Raw genomic sequence first — 17,080 nt, 5'->3', positions numbered from 1 at the left:
ATTAGTGTTTAATTGTTCGATAGAGCATCTTCTTTATTTTGAATCTGGATTTACTTCATTTTAAACCGAGTTTACTCTCATGAAACTAATCATTAAACGAATGCTTGTCGGCGGTGTTCGGCTGCTGTTCATCTCGACCTGAGTCGCATCACATCTGCAGCATTAACTCTCCCAGAAGAAACGGGTCGAGCACATCGCACAAAAACCTTCAGCGTGTTTCTCCGACAGTAATTAAAAAAGGTTTAGCTCCACAACAAGAAACCCATTAGTGTTTTTTTATTTGATTAAATGTAATAATTCACTTTAAAAGACTATAAACACCATCTCATGTGTTCCAAGTGAATTCACACTTTGCAATGTTCAGTTAGTGTTTCCATCGTCACAGAGGGAATTCATAACGGTACATTTTATTGTGGAAATCATCGCTTAATATCTTTTTTTCCCCCAATATAATTTTGTTTTAAAACACTTATTGATTATACAATAACCACCGTGCCATATAACTGATAGAGGAATACACAGCAGGCTCATCACGGGGATATTTTGGCGGCTTCTTGTTCATCTCACTGCAACAAAAGGGCAATTTACAGCAATCACTGTTTGTCTGTGAAGAATGATTTGTGTGATTGACTCCATTTAAAAATGCAATAAAGGCTCCGCTGGAGAAGGAATCTAGGTTCATCAACGGACCACGAATTTCAGGGATGTGTTCGGGCGACTGCGTGGCTTCGTTTGAAGCGCGCGAGTCTCACTGGAAGACAAAGATAATAGAAAACGACACAAAGTACAAAAGAGGTGTTTCTTCATTTTACGCCATCGTTAATGAAGCTATCAAAAAAGCAACATGCGCGTTGGAAATACAAAAAGATCACAGAGGTCTGCAAATCATTCCACATTTTGTAGACTTGAGATGCAACACGGCTACTCTCAGTATAAACCAGACAACACAGCATCGTCATGGTGTAGAACATGTAAATGTCTTTAACGTTAGCTATAATATAAGTGCGTCTCCTGACTAACGGACAGACACAGACACAGCTTTCTGAATGGACACATTGGACAACCTCGGTCGGAGATGCGTGAATAAGGAAATAAGTGCTGTTTATTATGTATTTATCTCCAGCAGAGGTGGACTTCCTGTTGACAAGGAAATACACGTCAGTGCAGGTTGAGTCTTTTAATCTCCTATTCCCCTCCCATCCTCCCCCACGTGTCTGCTGGAGCTTCACACACACACACACACACACACACACACACACACACACACACACACACACACACACACACACACACACAAAGACTCACATACATACAGACACACACAGATCCAGCTGCTATAATTGAACCATGCCATAAATCATGCCGCTGCTTGTTCTCACACGGTGTGTGTGTGTGTGTGTGTATTGGTCTGTGGTTTCTCTCTACGTGTATTGTGTGACTGTATGGATGCAGTGTGTGTGTGTGTGTGTGTGTGTGTGTGTGTGTGTGTGAGTGTTACTTAGCACTTAAATACTTGGGTATGACTGTGAGAGATTATCTCTTGATTCTTGACAATAGACTGTCCTACTTAAATACAGAAGCATTACTAAAGTATTATCAGCATCATGTAGTAAATGTATTGGTGCATTACATAAACAAAGCAAGAGCAAATTTAATACAAAATAAAAGCATGCAAACATCTGGAAACATAAATGAATAGATGAAAATTACAATAACTATGAAAAGAATACTGTAAAACTATCTACAATATATCTGAATAAAATAAAAGAGCTAAGCAGTAAACACACACAAGCACGAGTGTGTTTGTCTGTAAATATATAACTGTGTGTGTTCTCAGTGTTCATTTTAAGAAGCTGTGTGTGTGTGTGTGTGTGTGTGTGTGTGTGTGTGTGTGTGTGTGTGTGTGTCTTTCACTGACACACACTCTCACCATGGCATATAATCAAAACACCGTAGTTAGAGAAAGTCTGTGGATGATGTTGATGGCTGTTCAGCCAGATTACACGGTGTTGGATCGCAGGTCGATGTGACAGCTTGTGTTCATTTAAGCGTCACAGCAGGAGGTGATCTGATGGGGGGTCAAAGGGCTGCTGTTGCCTTTGTTAGCTCTAAATATCGAATAACAAGCACCCTGCCAATTGCATTTTGAACATTTTGCTTGTCAATGAGCTGCTGATCCACTTCTACAGCACAATAATTCAGTCCGTTCTCTGCACATCCAACTGACTACAACGGGGACTTAACAGCGTAACTTAACAACGTTTCTTAACAACGTTTCTTAACAGCATAACTTAACAGCGTAACCTAACAGCGTAACTGAACAATGTAACTTAACAGCGTAACTTAACAATGTAACTTAACAAAGTAACTTAATGTAACTTAACGTTTCTTAACAGCGTAACTTAACAACGTAACTAAACAACGTATCTTACCAATGCAGCTTAACAGCATAACTTAACAGCGAAACAAAATAACCCTGACAATGTAACTAGCGTAAATAAATAACTGCCTGTAGTGGACTTTCTTACATAATGCTATTTAACGAGTGTAAAATTAACATTTAGTTTTGGTTGAATACGGGACATGCACAGCGTTCTCCTGGGTGAAAGTCTTGTGTTTGTTTGATGTGTCTAACATCTCCTACCTGCTCTTAGTGGACGTTGTTGCCTCAATCAGCATTTCTATTCTCTTAAAACACATTTTGCTGGTGAAGCTTTAATTTCTCACAGTGACTCCACTAAATCATTTTCATGATATAATGTTATCAGACTGTTGGGACTCTCGTTTAATTGCTATTCGCTCTCAGGCTGCGTGTAAAGAGTTTTACTGGACAGACGTCGATGCATCAAAAAGTTGAGTGAACGTTGGAAATGTACAGAGAGACTGGTGTTCAGGTTATGACTTTGAGATGAGCTTCAAACCTCTTTGTCAGAAGACGGAATTTTCAAAACTTGATAAAACACTTTTACTGCGATTCAATTAAAAAGTGTCACTCTGAGGATTGTTGTCCAGTTATGACTGATTTCCTCCTCTGAGCTCAGGTGTTTCCTGTACTGTGAAATCATCTGCGAGAACATTTACCTTTTCACTGTGCACATGTGCAACTTTATTGTTTAACAAATGGTCCACTCAAACAGCCGTGCTGCTCATCTCCATGTTTCCATTCAGGTGCTTTAAAGCTGTTGGACCCTCTAAACAGCAGCAGCAGCACATTTACAGCACAGGACTCCAGACTGTGTCTGCAGAGATGAATAACTCAGTGATTTATGTGAGGCTGCTGCACAGCTGGGCCCCAACCAAGAGGTCATGTTCCTTACCTTGGCAATAATATTAAATACAACCTCAGATCACAGGGAGCAGCTGCACCCCTTACAAGTGGGAGGGTGTGTGTGTGTGTGGTCTGTTTTCAGTATCCAGAGCTACTGAACGGTGACCCTGAAAGCGCAACAGACTGCAAGTTAAGAAAATAATAAGATCCTGACCAATAAAACAACAAAAGAAAGCAGAAAATACAACCAAATACAGAAAACACATTCTGTATTTGTGGCGTGACATTTCTGTATTGAGTTATGTCTTCTGTATTCAGTTTTATTTTCCGTATTTGGGAGTATTTGTTTTGTATAAGGGTGTGTTTTCTGTATTTGGTGGTGTTTTCTGTTTTCAAGTGTGACTTCAGTATTTCTTAGTTTTTTCTCTTTATTAAATATGTGTATTTATAATGGTCCCTTCTCCCTCTAAATAAACTAATTGACAGCAGCATCGTCCTGGTTCTGGTCGATATTTTACTTTGACCTTGTTGTGAAATGTTTTTACTGAAAAATCTTTCTACCAAATAAAAAATAGTAGCAAGCGAGGCCAGTGAGTAACCAGTGAGGTCAGTGTTCTTCTGAACAGAAATGTGTCTGTTGAAGTAGTTTAATTGACTTTTTCTCAAAGCTGTTGGCAGCACAAACTAAATTCCATTCACTTCTATTGTGTCGGGGTCCGACTACAGTTCCACAATTGAAAAGAGTCATTTTTCTCTCTTATTTTTGTGCATTTTAGTGATCAGAACATCTTTTCACAAGAAGAAGAAGAAGAAGAAGCCGAGCAGCAGCAACAGCCATGGCAACGAAACAAACAAAGAACAGAACACACAAGAGTCTGGAGTGACGACAGCGTTGCTTAGAGGAGAGGAGTCAAGAAAGGCGGAGAGGAGAAGACAATAAATAGGAAGTGATGACAAGCGAGGAGTGAAGAAGGATGAGGAGGAGGAGAGGAGACAGGCGGAAAACACAAACATTAATGGATGCCATAAAATGCATGCTGCATGAAGAAATGATATTAGCATTGCAAACATTATCCTCCTGCTCTGGTGCCTCCACATATCAGCGGATCTACCTTTTATTAAACACACAGTTAAATCAACGTGGACGGTGGCAGTTTGAAGCCTAAACGACGAGAATGAGTCTCCGCTGTGCGACCTTGGAGGAGATGCTCCGGGTCTCCTGGGAAAATGAGATCTTCGGAAGGTTTCGAAGAAAAAACACTTTTCTTCTGGCTGATTTATTCATGAAGTGCTTCACACATCGCAGCAGATTTGGGGTCTTTACATCGCATGACGCCACGACGGCCAAAACAGCATTTAGGATGTCAACCGTGTAGCAAAGAGCCCGCCATTAAAAAACGGCCACGCGGATGAAACGCATTGTTAAACCCTGCGATGGCGGATCTTTTTTAATGTGTGGAGATGAAATCGTGTTGAGGTATTTTCTTTCTGAGCAGCTACGGTGGAGTTTCATAGCAGCTGTTTTTCACGACACCCACAGACCGCCTCAATATTCATGAAGCTAGTTTATTTGTGTGCGCTGCTTGTTGTATATTCGAGGGCTGTTGACTGTGACGGGGTGAAGGCGAGGAAGGGTTCAGGGAACCAACGGACAAACATCTGTAGACAACTAAAGTAAAGTGAGATTGTCCTCTTAACAAAGACATATACAACTATCATAGATATATATACATATATCTATGTATAGATATATAGATATATCTATACATAGATATATACACACATGTTTTTCTTCTTTACTTCAATGATAACTATTTGAACAGAAGTAAAAACAGTAAAAGTCAGACACCAAAAGTCTTATTTTGTCCCCAAAAGAGGAATTAAATGATTCGTATAAACTTCCATTTGGAACCCAAATACCCATTTTGATTTTGTTTTGCAGTCAGTGAGCCTCTAAATATTGAGTGAGTCTCTCTGAAGTCCACTCAGTGGTGAGACTGAGGAGCTTTAAACTGTGTCTGAATAAGAGCTTCACTAAAGCAACACGTTGCCTGTTAATCCTATTTAACTATTTAACTCGGCACACTTTCTGTGCTTTTAATTCACCCTTCACTGAGTCTGAATGTAAACACATGCTGCTTTCTGCTTCTTACTGAGTGTAACAGTGAATAAAGAGGAACAGTGTTGCTCCTTAGTTTCATGTCCTTCTGTCTGGTTCTGCGACTTTCACACTTTAGCTTCTGTCTTTATCTTTTCAGCCTGTTTTCACTCAATCAGCCTCACATCCTGATAAATCCTTCACACATATTTATAGACCTTTCTGTCTGCTTCTCTCTGAAATCATCTTTGTCGTTCTTCCTAAAGATCATATTTAATCAGTGAGTAACAGTGTGGGCTCCATGGTAACGTAGCTCTGAAAAGCCTGACGGAGTGGCAGCGAGGGGGCGGGGCTTAACACAGATTACAGGCTTTTCAACGCTAGTATATAAATGATCAGTTGTTTTATCATTGTTTTTTACTTTATTCTCGTGATGTGTGTTTTTTCTCTCTATTTGATCTCCTTTGTAAAGTGTCTTTGAGTTTCTTGAAAAGTGCTTCCTACATAAAATAAACTTTTAAATCTTTATATTTATTGCTGTTTTTATCCTTTTAACTTTAACTTGAATGTGTGCGTCGGGCTGCAGTTTAGCTTTCTTTTGATACAAATAACAAAGTCAAGCTAAAGCTGCAAAATAAAGGAGAATATAGAATATACTTCACACACACACACACACACACACACACACACACACACACACACACACACACCTCTCCTTTGTACATGCTTTGTGTCACCTGGAACATAAAGCACATTCTGTAAGTTCTTAATCCTGAACGGGTTCTCCACTGAGTTCACTTCAGAGAACACACACACACACACACACGCACACGCACACACACACACACACACACACACACACTATACCTCTGTTACATTTAGATACAGCAAATCCCTTCCCAGAGCCCAGCAGCAGCTCTTATCAGTTGGAGAATGGGACCCTGTTCAGCACACGGGGGGCTAATCCCTCTGCGTTATTTCGTCGCGGCACACAGAGGTGGACATCTGTGTGAGCGTGAATGAGCTCGGGTGACTTAAAAGAAAGTAGATTTTTGTGTGTGTTGAAAATACTGAGCAGAAGTTTGTTTGAGGCTTCAGTCCAGTGAGGTTAAAAACAATGTATGAGCCACTCATCTGAGATAAAACGCATGTGGAGCACAAGCTTTACGTATTGTCGTGTTTTATTGTAACGTATACGGATACAAATGTAACTGATCTTGCTGCTTGTGTCAGGCTCTTTCAAATCTCCAACATAAGGGGAGATCTTCTGTGAAATCCTGGTTCCCTCAGCAGCCACAGTGACATTCAATTCAGCTTTAAGAGTATTATTTAATTATTGAAAACTCATGTTTGTTGTTCTTTGGTGCGTCCACACAGCTGTTAATGGCTTAGTATTTATAAATATGTACATATATATATACTTCTATTTTTTTCTGTTTTTTTTGTAATGTAAATATATGTTGTGTATCTATACACATAGATCTATAAATCTATATATATTCCAGTTTTTTTATGAGGTTCTTTTGTACCTAAATTGTCCTTTAATCTTTTCCTTTTATTATAACGGCATCAACCAATCACATGTGAACAAGTTGAGTTGTGTTGATGATCATTAGATCATTGCGTCACAGAGGCTCCACAGTCCCAACCCAGAACCAGGTCTACTTCCTCTGTTCTTATATTTCACAATAAAAGCCCCAAAACATGTAATATTCGTCATTTGTCCCCCGCTGTATTAATGCCTTCACACTTGTCATTTTAAGTTTGTCACACACACACACACACACACACACACACACACACACACACACACACACACACACACACACACACACACACACACACACACACACACACACACACACACACACACACACACGCTCGTCAGTTGTCATTACATATCTTTTTATATGGCAAAAGTAGCAAGGAAAATAAGAAATTAATCATTTAATTTAATTGTTTTTTGAACATTTATTTATAGTTTTTTTTGTAGTTTGACGCCTTTTTAAAGCAGTTTATAGGAAAAAGGCACCATCTGTGATTTAATGTGAATTCATTCTTTAGACAACGCAATTATGGAGGTCCCCCCCCCCAGGAGTCCATATTTACAGCCCTGTGTTATATCACATGAAATCCAGATGAGATTTATGACTCTTTCATTTACAGTCCGGTCACATATCTCTGTTGGTCGGGTCATAAATCTTTCTGGGCCGCATGTACATCAGGGTCGGCCTCCTCTCCTCCAGAGGGAGGAGGTGATGCTGGTGATGCTCCTCCAAGTGAGTATTTAACCAATCAGACAGCGAGTGGACATTTCAACATCTGGAATAGACTCGAGCACTCAAACGATCTGATTTAAATCCGTCTTGAATGTTTCTTGGATGCATTTACGCCATTCTTTTAGATCAACGAGTAACTTTTCGTAGGATATCACACGAACTGTTTGAGGAAACGTTGCCATCACAGGAATTAAAAACCCCATAAAATATGAAAATAACAGCACACCAATGAGCATGTGAATACACAAGCAGATAGAACAGTCTGTTTTATCTTCATGAGTTCCAACATACAACATTCCATCCCTCAAATAATTCAACTGTGAAGATTTATTAGTAAATGTGGTTATTGGCCATTCAGCTTCAGCCCGCTACCGTAACATTATACGAGAATCTAATACGCTGTGTGGCTCGAGGAGGAAAAAACAACAGTATTACAACCTTTTTTTAAGTATACTGCTCCACCAAGGTATGTGAGGACGGCAGCTACGTATGCAATATCTATAACTTATGACTCATGCGGCTATTTCTACATTCAGTTCGAGCTTTTGTCCCCTTTTGGTGTCGGTGTTGTTTATGTGCATGTTCGTGTGTGTTCATACACGAGGACGCGGTCGATGAGAGTGCATGTTCTGTGTTGGTTCTCTCGCATTCATTAGTGTCAGTTACTGCTGCACTTGAGCTGCTGCGTGGGTTTGTGTTTGTGCGTTTTGTTCCTCAAACTGGCCTCTTGAACGCAGCAGCAGCCTCCCTCCCTCCCTCCCTCCCTCCCTCCCGCCTTCATTGCATCACTACGTTTGTGTCGTCTGTCTCTTCCCGGCTCTTCTCTCCCTCCTTCACGCCTGCTTTGCTCTCGGCCTCGCTGTCTGCCACAGTGTTTGTTTGAATGTGTACGTTATGCGCTTCAGTTTGTCCATGCATGTGCGTGTATCTGCCTGTATACTCTCAATGTGTGTGTGTGTGTGTGTGTGTGTGTGTGTTTGTGTGTGCAGCGTCTTCCTCTCTCCTCATTTGTATTCAGCTCGTCTTGGACCAGGTGGGTAATGACAAGCAGCAAAGGCCAGGATGTCACCGTTCCACTCAGCTGCTGGCTGGCTGCTGACGTCAAGCCTCTGCTACAGCACACACACACACACACACACACCATCACACACACATTGCTGCTTCCACACCTGCTAAAACACATGTTTACTGTACAAACACACATGCAATTATTGTATCTGAACTACAGTTCCCATGATGTTTTGGGTAGAGAGAGTATGAAGTTGCATGGATTCAGTGAGTTATGTTGTGAGCTACAACTTGAGTTGAAGTTGAGTTATGTCTTGGAACCTGTATTTGTTTACATTAGTCCAAATGTCTCAGTTAAATCCATGGATTTACCGACAACGTATCCTCATACTCCCCATTTTTCGTGCGTCCTGTAAGACTGTCTTTAAATAAACTTCCGTCGTTACAGGAAACAACTCCATTACGTTTAGACTGTATATAGGAAGTGGACGTAGTCATTGTGACGTCACCTCATTGGTTTGTTTTGAACCCTTAAGTTTGGCGATTTGGCCGTGGCCATCTGACTTTTTGCAACCAGTGAATTAGGTTATTATATCTGGACTGCGGAGGAGTGACGAAGAGACGCCGTATACGTCTCTGGTAGAGACCTGTCAATCACTGTGTAGCCCCGCCCCTAAAGCATCCCCTGCTTTATGGTCTGTTTGACTCTAAATGGACCATCGTTTACTAAATGAACATCATGCTGTATTGAAGAAGACTTGAAACTAGAGATTGAGACCATAAACTCATGTTTACAATGTTTACTGAGGTAATAAATCAAGAGAGAAGTAGAGTCATTTTCTCATAGACTTCTATACAACCAGAGGAGTCGCCCCCTGGTGGACATTAGAGAGAATGCAGGTTTAAGGCACTTCAGTTTTGGTTTCACTTTTCAGAACCTGAGTTTGCCGACTGGCTGAATCAAGTACAACCTCACAGAGCTTCTAGCATGATGGTAGACTCTTCGTCAAGTTACATCTTTGACAACGACCAGAAAGAAAGCACCTTGGTTGAACAGCTGTCATAAACACCTTCCCCTTTAGGAAAAAAAAACTACACATATAAGTCAATGCTAAAAGTTAAAAACTGCAGGATTCCCCTCACCGTGCACTGACAGCCCTGTTAGGCAGCTCAGAGGCTGGGAGCTTATCAGCTGCCTCTGTGGCCCGAAGCCGTTTAGGTGGACAAGTGTATCCCTGTGGACAGGACACAAGTCCATCAGAAGGGTTTACCCCAATCCAGACCTTCAATGCTGAGTGCCCGAGCAGAGAAGCTTAGTTTTTCAAATGGCTGCCAAAGATCAAAGTCCGGAGCTCACCGTGTCAAACCGGACATTCTTACCTGGGCCTGAGGGACGTTGGGAACAGCAGATCATTCGTAATCTCTGCCTCTGGCTGGGTTTACAGCCCCTTACCAAACTGTCAATCACTGGAAACTTAGGTATTAGAAAGGTATTTGTGCTTCATCAAAATGTAATATAAATTCACTCTGGTAATACCGCAGAAGTTCATCGCATCAAGAAAAGCCTGTAAGCCGGACCTGACGTGGCTCCTTTTTACAAATCTTTTTTCGGTTCCTCACAACTCTTCACACAGTTAGACTAAACTTTTCACTGCTTTGACTTAGAATGCTTTCAGTGACCACATCAATTTATGAGAACTGTTTTCTCACTCAAACTCGACCACCGCCAAACCTGTGTATTCAAACTCCTTTCTACACGTTTGAATGCCATTTTTAAAAGAGGACTTTGCAACATTCTTCTACGTCAAAACTATTAGAAAAGGAGAAGAAAGTAGATAAAGAGGTGATTGGGCCATGCACCGTTCAGGGCCGCAGGTCATTCCTGGATGACCTCTATAAAAGAGTGAAAGGTGAGCAAAAGAGGTTAGAAAGGAGGCAAGGACACATGGAGGACAGAAGGAGTGATGTTGAGGAGACACTGCTGCATCTAACATGCAGCTCAGCACAACAGTTCATCGAACATCATACATGTAAAATAAAGTGTAAATACGCAGAAGTTTGGTGGAAATTGAGTTTGAGTGAGAAAACAGTTCATGAAATTTTAAATAAGTGGTCATTAAATGCATTCACTTCTACGCTGACGACACGCTGCTATATTTCCTTGGCTGTTTGTTTTTAAATGTATATCTCAATTACCCTATTCAAAACAGCTTATGGTTACCTTCTCCTCTAATCATCAATCAAGCCACTCCATACAGCATACAATACACATTAATACTTTTATGTAAACTAATTATATTTTGGTTCAAATTATTGTAATTGCATTTTAAATAGCAATAATTTGAAAACTGTGGAGCGTTTTGAAAGTAAACTATAGAGAAATGTGTGTAACTAATTGTAAACAAACTGTAATAAAGAAAATATGCAAGTTTGCCCACTTTGTATGTATGGATTCAGTTAAATGTCATTAACACATTTTTAAGTATCCAAAAACCAACAAACAGATGTTAAACAGATCTGTGGGGACATGAACCAGTTTACCAGAGCTCACATAATCACTATTCATCCCTGCAGAACACTGTTCAGCAGATTGCATTCCACATTTCTTAAAGGCCTAAATGCAGAGACTCATTTCATTTGGCAATAGTTTATAGAAAATTGTGATCAGACTTGAAGGCCATACAATAATTATAAGAACCTTTAAATAGTTCCAACAAGTTACCTCCATCCTATAACTTCCTCACATTAGAACACATTTTCAGCTTGAGCCTTGGATGACAATGAGCCACTTGTGTCAGCCTCTGGGAGTTCATAGAACCTTTTGAAACCCCAAAGGAGAGAGACAACAGCACAATCATGCCGAGTCTCTGGGGAGTGGTAACACCTGGGGATTGCAGCTGTGGTCTTTTATTAAATCTACTCACTGAAATTGCTTCATCAGGACAGAGTAGCCGATGAGAGCAAACAAGATCTGGGGTCGTAACGAACAGACAATAAGCAATATGTCGCTCTCTCTACATGCAGTAATTTACCAACCACATGCGCTTTAAATTCCACCTTGATTCATACACAAGAACATTGCAACTGCCTTTTTTTCCTTCTCTTTTTTTTTACATTGGTGTCATTTCACTGCAACATGTGGATCATTGGGTTTCATAACAAAGCCTTCCTCTCTCTGCTCGAATGAGAAAGAGATTATTTTCTAGTGGCAGATCAGGCTCGTCTGGAAGCCTTTAGGCTGATCAAATGGGACACAACCAGTGATAGTCACCCTTTATGAATGATGCCGTAATTCTCTGCTTGACATGGATTTTCGCTATATTGTAATTTGTTGGTGATTATTAATTGCAGCGTGACAGAGTGTGTGCGTCATTCTCCTGTTATTAAACTGAGGGAGACAGGGATGTGTTATTATATAATGCTATATTACTGTGGCTGATAATGAACGTCATGTAACAAGACTGTAACAAGACTCGATGAATTTAGCTCCACATTTAACTGACTTATACATTATGTGAGTGTGTATGGAAGTTTAAAGCCTCTGACTGCATAATCAATAATCAGCAGAGGTGTAGCACTGAAGTCACATGACTTGTACTCGAGTCAGACTCCAGTCGCAACGATGACTTTAGTCCTGACTCAACAAAATAAAGAGGAGACTTAGAACTCAAATTTGACTTTAATCCTCGTGACGTGTGGCTTCACTTGGACTTGAGCCTTTCGACTTTGAAGTACTTGATCCCTTCACCAAAACCCAAATATTAAGAGTATATTATTTAAAATATGTGCTATTCATCACCAGTTGCAGGAGAGAACCATGAAGAACTAGAATTACATTACCAAGCAGTTGGAAAAAAATGATACCAAAGCTGATTTCTTCCCACATGGTGGTCAAACTAAACTGAAATGCAGTATGAAACAAGTGTGAGTAGAAAATGACAGATTACAGTCACGCATACGACATTACTTTTGGTAAAGAGTTCATAATTACTGGTTGAGAATCGAAACGCAAAGTTTAGGACTAAGGACTGGCCTGTCTTGACTTGTGACTTGCAAAACAATGACTCGATCCCACCTCTGATGATCTGTATGATGTCACATGTAGAGAGCAGGTCGGTTACCTGCAGTAAAATGTGTGCACAGACAGCAGAAAAACCAGCGGTGATGTAGGAAAGAAAGCCGGTAAAATCTTTGAAGAGACGTATCATTGTGGACAATAGGACCTTTCATCAGACTGTAGAGCAACAGTGTCTGAGCGTTACCAAACAATTCCGACTCAAATCTCATGTCACAGTCATAGTCAGAGGTCAGAGACTTGATGCTAAGGTTTTGGTCACACCAGAAAATGGAACAGCAACATTCATCCGCGTGTCTTCTCGAAAATATGGTTCTGGAAGTTTGGTGACCGAGTGACTATTAGGACTGCCAGTTGGGGAACAACCTTAGCTGGCAAGCTAACTGGTAGTCAGTCCCAGCAGACCAACAAGGTTCTTTCTATTTTCTCTGCACTGTTATGTTTACTCTCCCGTGACAATTGAATTTCTTCACATTCCAAATCATCACATACTGACTTGGCTCACTTTGCAGGCAACCCATGGTTGTGAACAAAAACACTTGCTTAGGTTCAGACAACAAAACTACTTTGTTAGGTTGAGGAAAAACCTCATGGTTGAGCTTAAAATAAGTACATAAACTAAGTAAAACCCAAACAACGTAACATAGATACGGAAAACAAGTGATTCAAAATGACTAAACAACACTTTGGGACACGAACACTGGTCTCCAACACTGTTCTCCTGGTTGAAAGTTCTGTGTTTTTTTTAAACTAAACACTCTACATACAGTTTGTCTCCATTGTTTTGATGTATTATTAGAAACAGAAGCGCAGCTTTGAGAATATGTAACTCAAACACCAAAACTGTTTTTGCAAACAGGACATGAGTCTTGTGTTGTCATACCATCTACTGAAAGTGAAATACTGTAACCACCCAGCCATCAAAGCATCCAGCTGTTCATCTTTCATCCACCCTTTCGCCCATTCATCCGTTGGTTCCTACCTTTTCTGCAGACTGCGCCGTGCCAAAGAAGATGGGTATAAAAGCCAACCATACGATGCAGGTGGTGTACATGGTGAACCCGATGGGCTTGGCCTCGTTAAAATTCTCCGGCACCCCGCGGGTCTTTATAGCGTAAACAGTACACGTTACCATCAATAAGATGCTGTAACCCAACGAACAGATAATCTGAAGATCCGTGATGTCACATTTCAACACCCCTCGGGCTAGATACGGGTTGAAGGTCTTCTGCTCGTCATAGTCTATGACGGTGTTGGGCGGATCCACCACAAACCAGATGAACACCCCCAACAGCTGGACCGAGATGAGGCTGGAGGTGATTGCCAGCTGTGAGGTGGGGCTGATCAGCCTGGGCGCCGTCACTGACTTCTTGCCCTGCTCGAAGATTCGGTAGATGCGGTTGGTTTTGGTGAGGAGGGCGGCGTAGCTGATGCACATTCCCAGACCCAGGAAGATCCTTCGGAACGAGCACACGCCAACATCTGGCTTGGCGATCATGAGGAATGTGATGATATAGCATAAAAATATCCCGGTCAGGAGGACATAGCTCAGCTCCCTGCCGGACGCTCGGACAATCGGCGTATCGTTGTACCGTATGAACGTCGCCATGACGAAGATCGTGGCGATGATGCCGAGCATTGCCAGGAAGACCGGAATCACCGCCCAGGGTGAGTGCCATTCCAGCTTAATGATGGGTATAGGCTGGCATGCCGAGCGGTTGGCATTGGGCCTCATGTTGTAGGAGCAGAGCTTGCAGGTGAACTCGTCGAACTGGTACTGGTAGCCGTCGCAGGGCTCGCAGTGCCAGCAGCAGGCCATGCCTTTCACCACCTTCTTCCTCTCGCCGGTTCTACAGGGAAGGCTGCACACCGAGCTGGGAATGTCCGGCTCCCCTCGAGGCCACTGCATGTCCTCGATCTGGAGAGAGAGCAAGAGAGCAATGAACGGTTAGATCAGTGGCGGACAAACTTTGCTAACCACAGCACCTTGATAGAAATACAGTAGAGATCTTGTCTGCCTCTCTGAAATTCTAAAATGTCAACTTTGTTGAAAAGGCAATTTTCTTAAAGTTAAGGGGGAAAAGATGATCTGAAACAACATTGGTGTGTGAGTACATCCCATACATTGTAAAACTTCAATGCGCTGAGAAACGACTTCTAAGTAATGACATTGCAAGAAATCAACGCTGAGGTTGTTGTGTCTCGGTCTCAGATTTATAGCTGAGATTTTTATCTTGCAGTGTGTAGCGCTGCTGTTAAACAAGGGGTTTGCTTTGGCTCTGGCTTGTAACTCAAGCAAAGGTCTCATTGATTTGACAGCTTGACTGCTCCTAATGAGTAATGAATACTCTATTAGTCCAACATCAATATGGATAAATTCCACCTGGATCATAGCGCAGCACTGAGAGGACATCTTAGTTATCTGCAATCTCGACTCAGCGTTGCAGCCAGGTGGCATTTAATTATCGCTCTGCAACTGGAGGATCCGTTATCAAGGCCCACCCTGCTCCTCGAGTTTCACCATCTTTCACAGTGAGCATACTTAAAACATCAAACACACCACGAAATGTAACAGTCCACATTGTTAGACTGGACACAGACTAAACGGTCAAAATCCATCCAAAGTCGAGGGTGTATTTGTTCAACACAGGAGGGTGGATTAGTAAAAAGACCTCTGAACATATTTTCTATCAACAAGTAAGTGTACTATTATAAATAAATATATATTAAATATTATAAATAAACACCTCTCTCTCTCTCTCTCTCTCTCTCTGTGTACAGCAGTGGTTACTTTTCAGAAATCCTGCACAATGTACAATTTTTTCTGTGTTCATTTTACTGACATTTGTAATGCATGATTTTACTTGTTAGTATGCTTGAAGTGTTGTTATACTGCAGTACTGGATCAAAGTACTTCCTCCACCACTCAGTCTTTATCTAACGTCATGCCTTTCTCTTGTGATGTGCAACACAACGGCGTCGGCGTCTAGTGTGTGTGTGTGTGTGTAGTCCATCAGTCTGTATATAAGGATGCAGTGCCGCCATGCCAGCGGTAGTGTAACAATACTTCATGCAGACCTTCAGTTGGGTCTCAATTCAGCGGCCGATTCGGCTCTGTGACTGCAGGCAGAGCATGACAAGTAATCCACAAGAAAATGCAATATTCTCACTTGCGAATATTTTGTATCACAACTATTCATATTGGCAGTTGCAACAGACTCATCAATAAAAAGTTTGAATTCCCTCTAGTAAATAGTTACAGTATATACGTCTCGGGCTTTTATTGTGAAAGGTAAGATGGTAAGGAGTGGAGTAATACAGTTTACCGACTCTGGTCCTACTCCTGTGTGTTGCTATAAACGACAGTGTATGCCGCTGTTCACGATGCAAAAGCTCAGAAAATCAATCTCACAAGTTCACATGACAAAAACAAGTAGTTCAACAAAATATGTTGACGTGATTGAAGCCTCAGCTCTGCAACATGTGCATTGATTTGAATATGTGGCTAGCTGGGAGGTGTGTGCCCCCTTTGTACTTATATATATATATATTTAATATTTAATTTGAAAGAGTATCCATAATATCAAACTTTCAATATGCTACTGTGTGAAATTGGAAGCGAGCTAAAGTGTTAAGAATCATTAAATCAGCTTGCGTCCTCCCGACAGTTCCTTTTTGAAACTACGCCCAGACCTTTGGACGGAGCTCCAGCGACTGGCGGTGGCCAAAAACCATGTTGTTGTGTATTGATGTTGATCATTTTGGCAGATAGCAGCGTTTTTTTTTTTTTTTTTAAAGGATTCGAAAGGATTTCAAATGGCTCTGTGACCCCGGAGCCGATCAATTACACAACGCTAAGGACACCCTCAAACAGATTATCTACAAAGGCCGATCTGAACCAGTGTTTGGGTCCAGCAGCATGAGGGGGGGGACGACGACGACACTGGGTGTTATCGCCACCCACCATCAACCAGACTCTCCCCAAGATCTTAAAAAAGCCAAGTTGAGAAGCTGGGAGAGTCGGGGATAAAAAAAGGCAGCGTGGACCGAACAGCCTGAGTCAGCCGGCGGCTTGTATTTGGGCCACGCTGAGGATTTCAGCACCGCGGCTAGAACGGCAAACAGCCCTCTGATCTTCCTCCCTGCCCCACATGTGGCAGGACGACTCTGAGGCGCCTCCTTTCTCTTACTTCATTTATTTTCCATAAAGGTTTTCTGATCATATTCATCCTTCCGCACATCCATCACATTTTTGCCAACTTCACGCTCAGATCTTACTCATTGTATTCTGCGCACAGCCAACACATCAAAAGACGACATGACCGGCACACAAATCCCCGCTGTTCCTCCTC

The 17,080-nt window shown here is 41.6% G+C and overlaps 1 protein-coding gene across 1 annotated transcript in view; it reads right to left on the bottom strand.

The window, feature by feature from the left end:
- The window catches only part of grm7 (glutamate metabotropic receptor 7), a gene marked incomplete at its 3' end in the record, with an annotated part of 221,581 nt that overhangs the window by 19,281 nt on the left and 185,220 nt on the right, over positions 1–17,080 (bottom strand). Inside the window, exon 8 of the mRNA XM_079186664.1 lies at positions 13,711–14,646. Within this exon, the coding sequence (XP_079042790.1) occupies positions 13,711–14,646 (936 nt within the window). The remainder of the gene's footprint in view (positions 1–13,710; positions 14,647–17,080) is intronic.

This window comes from Pholis gunnellus, assembly GCF_910591455.1.
Source record: "Pholis gunnellus genome assembly, chromosome: 3".
NCBI lineage: Eukaryota > Metazoa > Chordata > Actinopteri > Perciformes > Pholidae > Pholis > Pholis gunnellus.
This window is presented reverse-complemented; position numbering and strand designations above follow the sequence as displayed.